Source organism: Canis aureus, chromosome 18 (assembly GCF_053574225.1).
Source record: "Canis aureus isolate CA01 chromosome 18, VMU_Caureus_v.1.0, whole genome shotgun sequence".
Taxonomy (NCBI): domain Eukaryota; kingdom Metazoa; phylum Chordata; class Mammalia; order Carnivora; family Canidae; genus Canis; species Canis aureus.
The window spans coordinates 403,435-419,239 of record NC_135628.1 but is presented as its reverse complement, the minus strand read 5'-3'; the positions used below and the strand labels follow the sequence as shown (position 1 = coordinate 419,239).

At 50.5% G+C, this 15,805-nt stretch overlaps 1 protein-coding gene and 1 long non-coding RNA gene across 14 annotated transcripts in view; one reads left to right on the top strand and one right to left on the bottom strand.

The window, feature by feature from the left end:
* The window catches only part of CADPS2 (calcium dependent secretion activator 2), a 452,677-nt gene extending 442,079 nt beyond the window's left edge, over positions 1 to 10,598 (bottom strand). For 11 of the 12 annotated variants that reach the window (XM_077855972.1, XM_077855984.1, XM_077855983.1 and 8 more), the window contains exon 1: positions 10,439 to 10,598. In XM_077855972.1, the coding sequence (XP_077712098.1) occupies positions 10,439 to 10,459 (21 nt within the window). In that variant the 5' untranslated portion in view covers positions 10,460 to 10,598. Of the gene's footprint in view, positions 1 to 5,556; positions 5,635 to 10,438 lie in introns of those variants that run through there. The other variant, XM_077855971.1, reaches the window with a different exon arrangement.
* A 1,082-nt stretch (positions 10,599 to 11,680) lies between these two features.
* On the top strand, positions 11,681 to 14,937 carry LOC144288220 (uncharacterized). 2 transcript variants are annotated; one of them, XR_013356185.1, is made up of 3 exons: positions 11,681 to 13,674; positions 14,050 to 14,164; positions 14,259 to 14,937. It is a non-coding gene; the product is annotated as an uncharacterized LOC144288220 (long non-coding RNA). The 2 variants fall into 2 exon arrangements; XR_013356184.1 differs by having other exon boundaries at positions 11,681 to 14,164.
* Positions 14,938 to 15,805: the final 868 nt, after the last annotated feature.

Here is a 15,805-nt window from a genome sequence, read left to right as displayed (position 1 = left end):
AATTTGGAATATATTTCCCTAAATTTGTGAAAGTAATAAAAATACGGGTTTCACAGCAGAATTTAATTTTCCCATCTTCCAATATTCATGCAGATACGTAAGAGTATCTTTAAAGGAAACACTGCAGACTGAATATAAAACTGAAATCCATTCAGATGAACGTCTACTAACTTCATAATCCATGAAGAAAGCTAGAGACCTAGCTTAACACACACATACGCTCTGCCCAGTGAATCCAAGCAACAGGCACAACCACAAGGAAGGCCTAAGATCTATGTCCTGCCACTCTCCCCGTCCCTGACTCCAGCATAGAAGAGAGGTGAAATGCATACAATAAAGATAAAACAAAAGGAAAGGAAATGGAAAACACAGAACAAGAGGGAAAAGGAGATGGTGGTTACACTAGCAATGACCGTTTCAAGCTCTTATAAAAGCAAAGACTAGGCCAAAATTGTTGCATTGATTTTCCTCAATACACAAAAACCTCAAAATGCGTGCATGCATCCACGCACGTGCACGTTTAGAGGCATATACAGGTGAGCGAGAGCATGTGTGTTGGAGATATCAGCACCTGATAGAGCAATTTCAACTTTAAAGTTGAACAAAAACTCCTTGCCCAATACCACACTAAATGAATCAAAATCAGTGAAAAGGAACTCCCTTTAAGTATATACTTACCTTCACACTCAGGAATTTGGTATCAAAACTTATGAATTAAATACTTCTAGAAATAATCGTAGAATGATAGTAGGGTAACAGTCACTATAAAGATGACAAGACAGGAATGATCACTCACACTTATTAGATGCATAAAAAAAAATCCTAAAGTCAGAAAATCTGCACAGGACTTGTGATATGAAATACTACTTGAGGGACTAGGGTGGCTGCATTAGCTGCATGTCAGACTCCCTTGTGGCCCAGGTCATGATCTCGGATCATGGAATCAAGCCCCGCATGCAGCTCTCAGAGATTCTCTTGAGAATCTCTGCTTGAGATTCTTTCCCTCTGCTCCTCCCCCCTGACTCATACTTTAAAAATTCTTAAAAATTGGGATTCCCTGGGTGGCGCAGCGGTTTGGCGCCTGCCTTTGGCCCAGGGCGCGATCCTGGAGACCCAGGATCGAATCCCACGTCGGGCTCCCTGCATGGAGCCTGCTTCTCCCTCTGCCTGTGTCTCTGCCTCTCTGTCTCTCTCTGTGTGACTATCATGAATAAATAAATAAAATCTTTAAAATAAATAAATAAATAAAAATAAAAATTCTTAAAAATTAATCACATACTACAAAGAAATAGTTCAGTGAACCACAGTGTCAACGTAAAATTAGAAGTTATTAAAGAGAAAACAAAACTTCAACACTAGAAATTTCTAAGTATTCTAGTTGTGTTAATACTGGTTCAAAAGGAAAACAGCAAAAGTTTCATATTATTATAGAATTGATGCCAAACTGTATCTAGAGGTAACTTCATAGCTCCATATACTTTCATTTTATTATGAAGCAGAAAATAGAAGAATCCTAATTAAGCTGCCAGATGAAAGAACCACTTTTATCTCTCCCAACTCCGCTCCCCCCACCTCAAATAAAAATCTTAGGGAAACAGCAACTATAAAAAGATTTATGAAGTTACATCTAAAAAGCAAGAGTATCTGGGTGGTCTAATGAATTCTTTAAAGATTATTTATTCGTTTGAGAGAGAGCTTGAGCATGAGCGGGAGAGCAAGCGAGAGTACATGAGGGGGAGAAGCAGAGTCTCCCCCACCCCAGCAGGGAGCCCAACTGCAGGCCGACCCCAGGGCCCCAGGACCATGACCTGAACTGAAGGCAGACACTGAACCTACTGAGCCACCGCGGCGCCTCTCGAATGCAGTTTTTTAAGGGACAGATAAAACCTGAAGACTGAAAACCCATAGAGAAAACAAAAGAGGTATGTCCAACTATGTTAATATAGCTGGAAACCCAGAAATGGCCAATTCTCTGATGTCATGATTATCATACTTGAATGTGGAATAAGGAGAACATCAAATAGGATCAAAGAAGAAAAATCTAAAATAGATTCTGGGTATAGTTAATTTCATGAGTGAATTGTCTGCTGTCAAACAAGTATCTATTTTACATCCTTGAGCAAAGTCTATACATTCCTCACTTAATACTATTCCTTAAAACCAAGCATGTGATGGACCTTTCGGACCACAGGCAAAAAATAAAGCAATAAAAGTCTAGGGAACCGGAAATCAGAAGTGTTTTAAAAACCACGATGGGGGAGCAATCACCCTAGAAACGTAAATATGATTTAACAATATGAAACTTAGTCGCACCAGTGAGATTAGGTTGGGCAACGACCTCAATTGACGTGACAAGGAATTTGGTGATGTTCAAAGTCCATTCCTGATGTCTTTACCCTAATGTAACAGAGTAACAAAGAATACCCTAAAACACTAATATTTCACTAGCACAATACCAAAGGCATTCCTCGGTAGAGCCTGGATCAACGAAAGCACGACCAAAAATACATGCTCCTGAGCACTCTTACCAGTGACCTCAAGCAGAAAGGGTGGAGCTCCGGTCAGGACAAGTCCCTACTATCCGAGGATCCACCTGCCCACGCAGACGACCTCGAAGGATTGGGGTAATCATGACCGAAATAATCAGTAAAGTAACATCATCAGTTACCACGAAGTTAGCTGAGCACTGACCAACAGAACAAGAGAAGCCAGAGTTTTTAAAAAATGTTAAAATTCTTAAAAATAACCTTGGTCATCAACCTCAGCCTACATAAATGAAACCTATAAAACATCACAAAGACATAAGAGGCTTCACTGAGTGATGTTGATGTTGCGAGAAGACTGAATTTCGTAAAACAGTTGCCAACAGGCTTAATTGACCAAAAAAAAAAAAAAAAAAAACGATAACACGCAACCCAAAGCGTATGTATCATAGGCACTGAACTGAGCACTTGATATATATCATTTAATTACAACAAAAATCTCCACGGGCATTATCCCCGTTTTACAAATGAAAAAGCCAGGACCCAGAGACCCAGAGAAAGGAGATGCCTTACTCACCCGACGCACGGATACTACTGAAGAATGGAGCCCAGCCCCCGCCCCAACCCCCCGAAGACCTGGACTTCCTCACTGCTGCTGTACTGATGCAATTTTATTTAAAAGAAGGGGGGACAGGGGATCCCTGGGTGGCTCAGCGGTTTAGCGCCTGCCTTTGGCCCAGGGCACGATCCTGGAGTCCCGGGATCGAGTCCCATGTCGGTCTCCAGGCATGGAGCCTGCTTCTCCCTCCTCCTGTGTCTTTGCCTCTCTCTCTCTCTCATGTCTATCATAAATAAATAAATAAATCTTTAAAAAAAAAAGAAAAAAAAAAAGAAGGGGGAACAGGATGGAAAGAATGTGACAGATGGGAACTAACCCCATCAGGTTATTAAAATAAAGGATTATCCAGAATCAAATGTATGTAGTACTAGCAACAGGAAAAACTACCCCAAATGAATGAGAACATATAAAGTCCTTCTCTGATTGACTTATTTCACTCAGCATAATACAAACAAACAAACAAACAAAAAAAAAAAAAACAGGAAAAACTAGATCAATTAGAGGAGCCAACCTAGAGAAAGATGTAAAGGAAAACATGCACAATCCGTAAGTCACTAAACACCAGCCTGTGAGGGTATTTCTCCTTGTTTTATCTTTTACTGTCTTTCCAAAACATCGGATGGTGTTAGGTAAAGGTTCAGTAAATATTTGACCAATGAGGTAATGAAGGAAACGGTATGAACTTGCCTTACAGCTCAGTAACGGAAGCAGAGTATTATCAGGAATCGGGGCTGCAAGAATCACTTAGCTGTTCGGGGGAATAAGTCAACTCCGTCCTTCAAACAGTTCTCCATGGGAGAGAACAAATGTCAAAAAAATCAAAGTATATCTAAAGGCAGTAAGACTCAAGAAACCCTCCACAAAGGAACGCTTTCCTCAACACCTTGATAAAGAGTTCACCTTGGTGAAACCCGTAGGTCAATAGAAAAATGGGAAAAGGATGTTAGACCGTACAGACACCCACCCTCACTACCCACGAGGAGCAAGTCGACCATCGTCCCATCTACCGGACTGGAAAGATCACCTTCGAGTTGTTCATACCTTTGCCCCAGTAACATTTTCATTGCAAAAACTCATCACTAACTTGAAGACTAGAAGATGAAAATATTCAAACCATGGTGCTTACAAAGCGACGTGATAAAGTTTCAAAAAAGCAGACCATCCATGACGCTCCACAAACAGACTCCAAAATGCAAACCAACAACCCACTGATGCTATTTTTTTTTTTTTAATTTATTGAAGTGTAGTTGATACCCAGTGTTAGCTTCAGGTGTACAGCACTGACCTGACACAATCTGGAATAGGTTTTCCGTACTAATGCTAAAATTTTGCAAAAAAAAAAAAAGACTGCACGCAAAAATAACACATTTAAAGCTGTTTAAACAGGAAATCTGGGCAGCTCGGGTGGCTCAGCGGTTTAGCACCTGCCTTTAGCCCAGGGTGTGATCCTGGAGACCCGGAATCAAGTCCCCCATCGGGCTCCCTGCATGGAGCCTGCTCCTCCCTCTGCCTGTGTCTCTGCCTCTCTCTCTGTGTGTCTCCATGAATAAATAAATAAAATCTTAAAAAAAAAAATAAACAGGAAATCCAAGTCCATCACTTGGAAGACAATCCGTTACGGATGCCTCCTGAGGTTTACTTTCTGAAGGACCCGTGCGCACTCCCAGCACAGACACAGGAAACAGTCCTCCCACTAAGGATCTTGAAAGACCTTGGTGAAATTACTCCTCAGTCAGGCATTTCTCGCTGTCAACTCCTACTTAGATTCCACTATACTTCCCAGTTTATTTTGGGATGGAAGGCAACACTCACGCTTACCCTGAGCCTCCTGGATTTTCCGTTCCTAATGCTGTCATCTGTGGTTTTAGAGGGAATCACGCAATCGCAAATGCAAGGCAGTCGCCTCTAGCACGTTACCTAATTAAAGACCCTCTGCAAGGTACTGGCCTCCCGTTGCACGGATTCAATGAACTCTAGGTTATTATTTGGATGCGTTTGTTCCACGCTCAGAGCATCCCGGTCGCCTTCACCTTAATATGAAATATACTGACTTAATTACTCAGTGATCTCACTCCTTACGAGGAACACTTCCACCTTGCCCAGGTTCGCATAAGCCCAGTCGCCGGCAGCTTTAAACACCAAGCGGCAGCCCTCGAGCTGGGCTGCACACCGGCATCACCCGGGAAGCTGCAAGAGCACAGCCTCGGAGATTTCATTAGTCAGGAGTGCAACCTGGATGACGGGATTCCGAAGAGCTCTCCGGGTAATTCTAATATTCAGCTAAAGATACAAAGCACCGGTTTTTGGTCTTTTTGGGTTGTTTTGTTTTTAAAGAAAGGCAATCCCACCAAAACCCTTAGCTGAGTTTGAAACAAAGGGAACAAAACAGTCCTAAGATGAGGTGTTACCAATTTAGGACAATAGTTTCATAATTTGATTCCTAAATATTCTCACCTCTGGGACGGTGTCCTTTGTTCCAATGATACATCCGCTATTTACAGTCATTAAATCTTTCATAGCCTAAAAATCGAAACAGCAGAGACACATGACTGTGTGACCCACCACTTATTCCCCAAAGATCCACATCAGTTTGAAATGCATTATAAAAATCGTGATCACTCAAAAGAGGCTGGCCTCACTACCAAATGATAACTGTGGGATTTTCCACTCAGAATTCCCATCCTTCGCAACCTGGCATTTGGCTTTCCTTTTAAGTTCTTTAATAACCTTATAAACTGTGCTATTTATCTTGTGAGTGTACAAAGAGTGTGATTTCTATTTAGAAAAAAAAAAAGACTAAAGAGGGAAAATAATACTGTTATTTTATGGCACTCGATAAGCAGTCGTCGTGTATCACAATTACAGCTGATTTCGTTTTGGGGAGCGGCGAACGCCGGTATCACTTAACATGTCTGAGTTCTCATTAGCACAACTCATCTCCCTAAATTACGTGCTGTGGTCCCAGATACCCAGCGGAGGGTTGGAGGAGCCGAAGCAACACCGACTCCCCGAGATACCGCCAAGGTCCGGTCCGAGGTCGCTTCCACCCACTTTCCACCCCACCGCACCCCTGCTAGTAGAGGCCGACAGGACCCATCCCTCCGCATCTGCACCACATGCACCGAAGCCCGAGGAGCACACGGGGCGGCCCCTCATAACTCCCAAAGGTCTGGCTTTTGTAAGACCCTCACGTCTTCGGGGGGCTCAGCGGTTTGGCACCTGCCTTTGGCCCAGGGCGTGATCCTGGAGTCCCGGGATCGAGTCCCGCGTCGGGCTCCCGGCATGGGGCCTGCTTCTCCCTCTGCCTATGTCTCTGCCTCTCTCTCTCTCTCTATCATAAATAAATAAAAATAAATCTTAAAAAAAAAAAAAAGTAAGCCCCTCCCGTCTGCTGAAACCCGCAGACAAGAAAGCAAGGTGTGCCGCTGGGCTCCGGGCTTGGTGGTGGCTCTGACGACGCTGCCCTCGGCAGTCGTGGGCTCTGCCCCAGCAGGCCTTACCGTTTTTACGGCTTTCCCTGCGGGGTGGGGATCCGGGAGGTCTCAGAAGGCACACCTGGGTGGCTCCGTCGGTCTAACGCCGGACTTGCTCTGGGCTCAGGTCATCATTCCAGGGTCGTGAGACGGAGCCCCACGTCAGGCGCCAAAGTCCGCGGGGTTCTGCTCTCCCTCTGCCCCTCCCACCGATTTCACGGTATTATTTGCTTATACTTCTCAAACTTACGAGAGACGGAAAATATGCAAAGTGGGGGGAATAATTATTCCACATGAAGGTTTAATAAGTCCTCATTCGGTGTGATTACAGTGGCCCTGCACGTAAACATGCACAGAACAGGAGGATTCACGCTCAAAGCCACTAGGTACCAAGCTTTAATTCCTGCTCATTTCTAAAGAGTCGGCTCCTTCAACAGCTGACTTGACTAAATTAAACGAGAACCAAAGCCGTGCAACCACTCACTACAGACCCCGCCGAACTACAGCGCTGTAGGTCCTAAACGTCTAGAAAGCGGCTCCAAGCGGAGGCCTGCGGCCTAACCCCTGCCCACAGGGGCACGCACGGGCCCTGCGCGGCGGCATCGGCGTGGCCGTCAGGCTCTTCCTACCCTCTGAGCACCCTGCACACCACCTATTTTTTCCTCCAGGGTCTCCAGGTTCTCCAACGGCTCAGCAAATCGCCTTTCGATGAAATGGGTTTGCTCATGTGTCACCGCCTTGTCGTTGCCACACTGACCCAGCCGCAACCAGAGCCAGGGCTCGCTGCTGCGGCATCCTGACGGCGCACACGCAACCGCGGTGCGGGAGCATCAGCCTGGGGCACTGCACCACGCAAGTACCTCGCCGTCGGCCGTTGCACCGTATTTGTGTCACTTGTGAAACCCTGGCTGTGGCCACTCAGGTGCTGTGACCACCGTGTGCACAGCTTTTCTCCAGGTCCACCCTCACCTCCCGATTTCCTGCCAAGCCGTCAGGAGTCACAGGTCCCACTGGCACACGCTGGCCACTGCCATTCCTGGAATTGAAGTTTTCCAGCCAAAAGCAAAAGAAAGGTATGTTTTAGTCAAATGAAGTGAATGCTACTAAGCTTTCTCAGGTACCTCATTGATAAAAAGAAAAAAAAAAAAAAAAAAAAAACCAAACTAGTCTCCTCGGCTTTGCAGCCAAGAAAGAAAACAAAAACGCCCGCACTGTGGCTCGGCTCTAGTTGCCTGAAGCTCACCCACACCTAACGGAGAGCTGGACGGACGCCGTGGGGCCCCTGTGTCGTTTCTAAGACGAAGACCATTTGAGATCAATTCTGGGGGGGTTTCTAAATGCTCCGTTTCGAGGAGGAAGCAGCAATATGCATCTCAGATGCTTACGCCATTAAATCCTTTTACTCACTGTCTGACTACTTGAAGATACAGAATAAAAATACACAGTGGATTAGTGATTTTTGCAATTATGCTGTTATCTTTATAAAACCCAACTGTGTAATTCAAGACTTAAGGCTTTTGGCATTAATTGACTTGTACATCAGATTCACAAGAATATAAATTCCCACTTCTCTCTGTCCTAGGAGAAAACCTACTGCCAAGAAATGCTCCAGCTCCCTTTAGAAAGCAGCATGTTTAGAAAAAAAAAACCGTGGAGCCCTCTGAATAAGGGAAATACGTACTTAGGCTGTTATGTGGCCGCCTCCTCAATAAAAATCCACAGAATTAAATCTGACCATACGCAGTGCCCTCGAGCTTTACAGAATGGAAGTCGCCGAGCATCCCAACTGTTTTGCAGAGGCCAGAAGCAGGGTGTTTTGTTTGGATTTCGGTTATAACCTAACGTCACAGCAGTAGCTTCCTTAGTATTATGAATTACCTGCTTGAAAGTTTAAACAGGAGCTGGAGAAACTTTTCATTTAAATAGGAGTCAGATCTGCAGCTATGAACAGGCACAGGTCTCCGTGACAGAATGCGACACGTGAGCACAGCATAGATCGGCTGCCAGTGACAAAAGCTAAATCGTCCAGAGGGAAACAGCCTTAGCTTCACTGTACATTTTTATGTTTTAATACACTGAAAATAAGCCTAAATGGCCCACGCATGATCAACGTGGTGCCCGGGACCACGCTCTATACAGCGCCGTCAGACGCTCTATACAGCACCACGTGGAACAGGTCAAAACTTGCACTTACTTTAAGGTTGACTATTGAAAACTTGCACTTACTTTAAGGTCGACTATTGAAAGCTGCTCGGCCTCGGGAGTGGAGCAGCAACAGGTGACGGCGCTGCAAGCGAGGAGGAGGAGGAGGAGGAGGAGGAGGAGGAGGAGGAGGCGGCTCTGTACCCACCCAGGAGCGGGGTGGTGGGCGCACAAGAACCCCACGGGGCATGCACAATGGGGACCCAACTGTGCCAACCGGTTTGTGACTAGGAAATGGGTGCGTGGATCACCCACAGCGCCGGGGCCTGGAAGGACGGACAGCTGGAGAGGATTCTCCCCTCGGTACCCCGAGTGAAGGCTGCACACCGCTTCCTAGCTTGGGTGTTTCTAAAGCCCGATAAGTGAGGAGGGGGGGTGGCAAGAAGACTGCCTTTGCCAGAAGCCGCAGGGGCGTTTCAGAGGGGATCCCGAGGCCCCCGAGTGTTTGAGGAAGGCCTCACCTGCTTGTGAAAATAAATAGTTGCGCGTCTAGAGAGGCCTGGAGCAAATCACACGCGCCCCGGGCCTCCACACGGGGGCCAACTGAGGACACCCTTAGATTCCTGGGGCACCTTTAGGACCTTTAGGCTCCGCATTCTCTTGGATTCCCTGGACACGTTTAATTTGGAACATTTTCCCAAGTGGGGTGGCCTGGGTCATGGCCTTCATCTCTGCAGGACCTTAGGCCCCCTGGGATCTTGTTTTAAAACTGCAGTGGGAAGACCTGCACCTGAAGCCCCTGCCTCTGCGGGACACAAACAAGCACAAACAAGAGCCCGATCCTTAAAGGCTTCCCACCACCCTTTTGTTTTCCATCCAGGCGCCTGGGCTGGGCCTGCAGGGCCGGGATCGGGCGGGATCCGCCTCCCACAGCAACTTCTGGGGCTCCGGGTGCAGTCCCGGCCTCGCGCCCTGCACCCAAGTGAACTTTTTTTTTTTTTCTTTTTTAATTCACGGAGGAGAATTCCGACCCCTGCGCCCCAGCGAGGACCGGCCTAGCCACGGGGCCGGCAGGTCCCAGCAGTTCCGCCCAAGTCCGCGGCCGGTGGACCCTGGGCTAGGCCGGCTGCGGGGCGCTGCTGGGGGCCACCGGGCCGCGTCCTAGCTCGGCGGGGGGGGGGGGCCCAAGGGGGGAGGCCGTGGGGGGAGGGGGAGGGAGGGGGGGCGGGGGGGGAGGGAGGGGGGGCGGGGGGGGAGGGAGGGGAGGAGCCTGCGGGGCGAGGGGGAACCACGGGGGGGAGCCGCGGGGGGTGCGCGGGGGGGGGAGGGGGGCCCGCGGGGACAAGGGAGCCCGGGGGGCGCCCACCGAGGGGACGGGAGCCCCGCGCCTGCACCGCGCTCCCCGCCGACTCCGGGACCTCGAGCGCCCGCGCGGAGCAGGTGGGCAGGCGCCGGCGGCCCGGGGTCGGGAGGGGGAGGGGGAGGGGCCGCCTCCCTGGGGTGGGGGTGCCCCGGGGGGGGTGGAGGGTCTCCCGGGGGGGTCTCCCTGGGGTGGGGGTGCCCCGGGGGGTCTCCCGGGCGGTCTCCGGGGTGGGGGGTGTCTCCCGGGGATGGGGGGTCTCCCGGGGGGTGTCCCGGGGCTGCCTCCCGGGGCTGGGGTCTCCCGGGGCTGGGGTCTCCCGGGGTCCCGGGGTCGGGTCCGGGTCGCCGCGCGCACGCACCTTCTGCTGCCTGCGGGCCATGTCCGTGGGCTGCTTGGCGTTGAAGGGGTGCGCGATGCAGCGCACGACCAGGACGTAGAGCTGCAGGCGGACCCCGCGCTCCCGCTCCCGCTCCCGCTCCCGCTCCCGCTCCTCGTCCCGCCGCGCGTCGGGCTGCGGGCGGCCGTCGCCGGGCCTGGGGGGGCTCCCGCTCCCGCTCCCGCTCCCGGCTCCCCCGGCCCCGCCGGCCCCGCCGCCCCCGCCCGCGCCCTCGGCCCCCGCCGCCCGCGGCCCCTCGCGCCGCTCGGCCTCCGGGGCCCCGTCCGAGTCCTCGTCGCTGGAGGACGGGTCCAGCATGGTGCCCGCCGCCGCCCGCCGCCGCCGAGGAGCCGCCGCTTCCCGGACACGTCGAGGCGGAGCCGCGGGGGCGGGGGCGGGGGCGGGGGGCGGAGCCGGCGGGGGGCGGGGCGGGGCGGGCGGACTCGGACCCGCCCCGGACCTCGACCCCGCGGCCCCGCCCGCCCCGACCTGCGGCGCCACAACAAGCGACACGTGGGGCCCGCGGGGGGCGGACGCCCGGGGCCAGTGCGCGTGCGCGTGCCCGGCCCCGGCCCCTGCCCCGGCCCCGGCCCCGGCCCCTGCTCCGGCCCCGAGCGGTCTGCAAAGGGGGGCGGGGGCCTGGGGGATACGGGAGGCCGGGGGTGCAGGGGCCTGGGGGGGCGGGGCGGGGGCGGGGGGGCGGGGCCCGGGGAGCGGCGGCCCCACCGCCCTGAGCCCCGCCCCCTCCCCGCCCCTCCCCCTCCAGGTGCCCCCGCAGGTGGACGCGGCGCCGCGGAGGGGCGGCCTGGGCGTGGTTCATCCCCGCGGCTTGAGCCCCGGCCGGGGGGAGGGGGCGACCCGGGGCGACCCGGGGCCCGGGGGGCGCAGACCGAGCTCCGCGGCTGCCGGACGCCCTCGCCGACCGCCCGGCCACTAAGTCGGCCTCGGGAAGGACGAGCCCGGAGCGGGCGGCCCCGAGCGCAGGCGCCCCCCCCCCCCCCCCGCGGACCCGCGGACCCCGGGCGAGACCCGACCCGCGCGCGGAGCCGGGGCGTGCGGTGTAGACGCGCCTGCCGCCGCCTCCGACGCGGGTCCGCCCGCCGGCACCTGCCGCGGTCCGTGCGCTGCGCCCCCAGCGGGACCCCCGGCCCCTCCCCCCCCCGGCCGTGGGGCGGCGCCGCGGGACCAGGTGCCGGGACCGACTCGCCCTGGGCCCGCGGTTGTCGTCGCGGTGGGGCCGCGGGGCTCCAGCTGCAGGGCCCGGGGGGGGGGGAGTCCCGGGGACCCAGGGAGTCCGGGGCCGTGGTGCGCGCGGCGAGGCGAAGCTAGACGACGAGCCCCTGAGCCGCGGCCTCCCGTCTACTGCTTGCCAACAATCCGGGGTCCGCTTGCCAGGTTTTGTCCGCCTGCTCATCCGAGGTCATCGAGTAACCCCGGGTCAACAGGTGCGGACGATGGGAGGACGACTGTCACCTCCTCCGGCTTCACAGCCAGGACTGCACTGAGCCTTTTACATACATTCTGTCATTTGGTTTAAGTTCCTTTGTACAGATAAGGAACCTGGGACTTAGAGAACCCTCTTCCCTACCACGGGCTGTTAGAGCCAACGTGAGTCCTTTCTCGTTCCAAAGAGCGACTCTGTGTTGTCCTGTGATTACAGGTCGGTACATTAAGTGTATGATCCCTTCAACTGATAACTAGGGACGCCTGGGGGGCTCAGTGGTGGAGCGTCCGCCTCCGGCCCAGGGCATGACCCCGGGGTCCTGGGATCGAGTCCCACGTCGGGCTCCCTGCATGGAGCCTGCTTCTCCCTCTGCTGGGTCTCTGCCTCTCTCTCTGTGTCTCTCATGAATACATAAATAAATAAACATCTTAAAAAAAAAGTGACATGACATTGCTTAAGAATGTTAAAAATCTGCTGCGTGTATTTAGAAGGACAAGATACAGTCTTGGACCCTGAAAAGTGTGTAGATTAAAGAATGACAGATGAAAAATTAACGTACTTTAAAAAGCAGAAGATAAACATTGACACTGCAATCTGATGATTGTCCTAACGACCCGAAGGTAATGGTGACATGGAGAAGAACTACCACATGCAGGACGGAGGAAGAGAGAGATACCGGATACACGTCCAGGAGCACGACTCCGAGCGGCGGGGGCAGGAGGAAGCGTGTTGGCAAAGGCGGGCCGCTGTGCACCCCCTGCAGGGAGTTGCCAGTGTACCTGGCCCAGGTGAGCGTGGACGTGTGAAGACGGAGGGTGAGAGCGGGCGAGAGGCCGAGACAGTCGGCGCTGAGCAGGACGGCGGGCAGGCCCTGTGGTCGTGCCCGGCCTCGGAAGTCGGACGGTAGGAGGTGATCTGTGACTCTGGAGGGTCACTCTGGAGCAAGGGACCGACAGTGACGGCAGAAACCGAATACAATGAAATAACTTAATCTGGGAGGGAAGCGGAGACAAGGGGAGGAGGGAGGCTTCAGAGGCGGCCAAGGACTCAACAGAAGAGGGCTGCGGAGCTAATGAAGGGGGCTAAGGAAAGAATGGGACTCTTGGGATGGGGTGATTTGACTGATAGTAGATGAAATACAGACTTCTAGAAGTCCTAAGGGTTTTGGAGAAACACAAAGTTTTGAGGAGCGTGTCACAGAGCTCCCGGGCTCAGCTGGAGAGGCCAAGCCCTTGCTGACACCTACTACGGTCTGAGGGGTCATCCGCACGTTGGTGCCGGAGGAAGCTGCAGCTCTGGACGGTAAGGGCCAGAGTCACGTGCTCAGAGTGAGACGCAGGCCAACGGTGGGCCCTGGGGAACTCTCCCTGCCTCTCCTCCAGTTAAGGGATGGTCCAAAGAAAAGACTACCTGAAAAGACAGCCTGATCGTTAAAAATTAATTGTTCTTGATTCACATGTTTAACGTTGTGCTTACAGGAATACTCTGGCCAAATCTCTACCTTGGATATTACCTTTTCAGGTCATCATAACATCAACTGATGCTCCTGGATAACTGAATGAACGATGCCCAACGTAAGACTGTGATTGGTTTGTGTGATTTCATAAATGCACAAAAGACACATGAACTTACTCAGTGATCCATTTTTACTTTTGTCAAGGTGAATATAAAAACAAATTGGACTTATATTGCTTTTTAATGAAACACCTCTAATGCTAGCGGAAGATGGATGCAGTTATCAAATGCGCTTTGGCGATGATATTTAAGGAAACAGGTGTGTGACCTGAATAGCTATAGGTGGTCTGTTTTCTGGTTGAGAATTGATTTGTGCATTTGACCTGAAAGGAAGATATTAACTCTTTCAAGTCACAGATGAAATTGTTCTTGCATTGAGTAGACATATTTTGGGGGGCACCCTCTCTGGGCTAGGCACTATTCTGAGTAGATAAGAGCAATAAAAGTCCCCGAGGTGATGCGTATGAAACAGACATGAGCAAAATAAGAAATTATGGTAATAGGTGCTCTTGTAATAGAGGAAAAAAAAATCACAAAATGCCCCTTAAGTGTTTTGGAATTGGGCAGTCTATTATTGCTTGTAGTCTAGTTATCACTAGAATTACATTACAACAGAGAGAGGAATCTTTTTCAGGTCAAATAGAAAGACCAGTTTTGCAAATATGTCCGGGAAAACCGTCAACTCACAAACCCAGCTAAGAAAAAGATTATGCATTTACAGGAGCCGGAGAAGAACAACAAATTCTAAGGTATTTATATCTGATGAGGCATTTAATCCTCCTGGCGACCCCGTTTAAATCCCTTTCTTCTCTTTGCTCACCTTTCCCTTTCTCTCCTCCCCAGTCAGAATTGGCGTCCTAGCAGAGAATTGTTTTAGGACTCCACTTTTTACGGAAAGTGGGTAAAAATATATGCAAGTGATTAGCACAAATGGACCAGTGAACGAGTAGCCCGTGTTGATACACAGACGCACGCACGTACGTACGCATGCAATAGAGTCAAAGGATTGCTTGTGAAGATTAATAAGATAATGCATGCAAGGTCTTAAAAATAAAGAAAAAACAACCTCTGGTACAGAGTAAATACTCAGCAAATGCCAAGTATTTTCCTGTTATTATAACTGCCTCATTGTTTAGCTCACTGCTATCCAGACGGCTATAGAAACAAACTGTAGATAATACAGTAAATGATTCTACGCATTTTTATTGAGCTTTACGTAACTTAGAATTTGTATTTCTAGATTATTTGTCTTGAAACAATCAGACTAAAGAAACTTCCAAATATGTGTTAAGGTATTTTTATTAAAATCTCAAAAGAGGGATCCCTGGGTGGCGCAGCGGTTTGGCGCCAGCCTTTGGCCCAGGGCGCGGTCCTGGAGACCCGGGATCGAATCCCACGTCGGGCTCTCGGTGCATGGAGCCTGCTTCTCCCTCTGCCTATGTCCCTGCCTCTCTCTCTCTCTCTCTCTCTCTCTCTCTCTCTCTGTGACTGTCATAAATAAATAAAAATGTTTAAAAAAAAATCTCAAAAGATTTCATGATTTTTATAAGAAGGTCTAATCCCACAAGAAGAAGCTACTTTCCTTCTGTTCCTATTCAATCTGTGGGCACTCTTTAATGATTTGATTAAAATTTTGTTCTTTAACTTTCCATCTTGTGGGAAATTTGGAGGAAGTAACAGAAATGAACTGGTTGTGAAATACAGGGAGAGGAAAAAGGGAGAAGCATATTGTGACCTATGTGCTCAAAATGTCATGAGAAAAGTCTTACATTAATTCAGGACCTAAAATGTATGCGGTGATGATGTTCTCCTAGAGAAGTGGGCATTTAGCCTGGAGGAGAGGTTTGTGCTTTAAACGGCAATAGAGACACAAACTATGAGTTTTTGTGGAAATGGATAAAATGTAGAAATTGTGCTCACAATTGGATAAAGCAATGACTAGAGCCTTTTTCCCTCTAACTTTCATAGTTTTTTTTTTTTTACTTATATTGACTTTGTTGCTAAACACATTTCCTGCCAATCAATAATACTTATTGAGTGTCTATCCTATATTAAGCACTGCACTAGGACGCAGTAGAGACAGCATTGCACTGATTGACTAGTAATACAACCAGTGTCTCATTAGGAGATGAGAATTCTACTACTGCAAAATAAAACTGAAACCATTTCAATAGTAATGTCAAAAAAAATTAAACCAAATTGAGGTGGAGTGTTTATCAGAGACAATTATAAGTGATCGTCACGTTATAAAGATATATTTTTGTTAACTACTGTTACTCTGGTCTGTAGCAGAGATTAACAAACTTATTCTCAGGACCCATTTACACTCCTAAAAGTCGCTAAGGACCCCAAGATCTTTTGGTTATGTGGATTATGGTTATACTTATTAG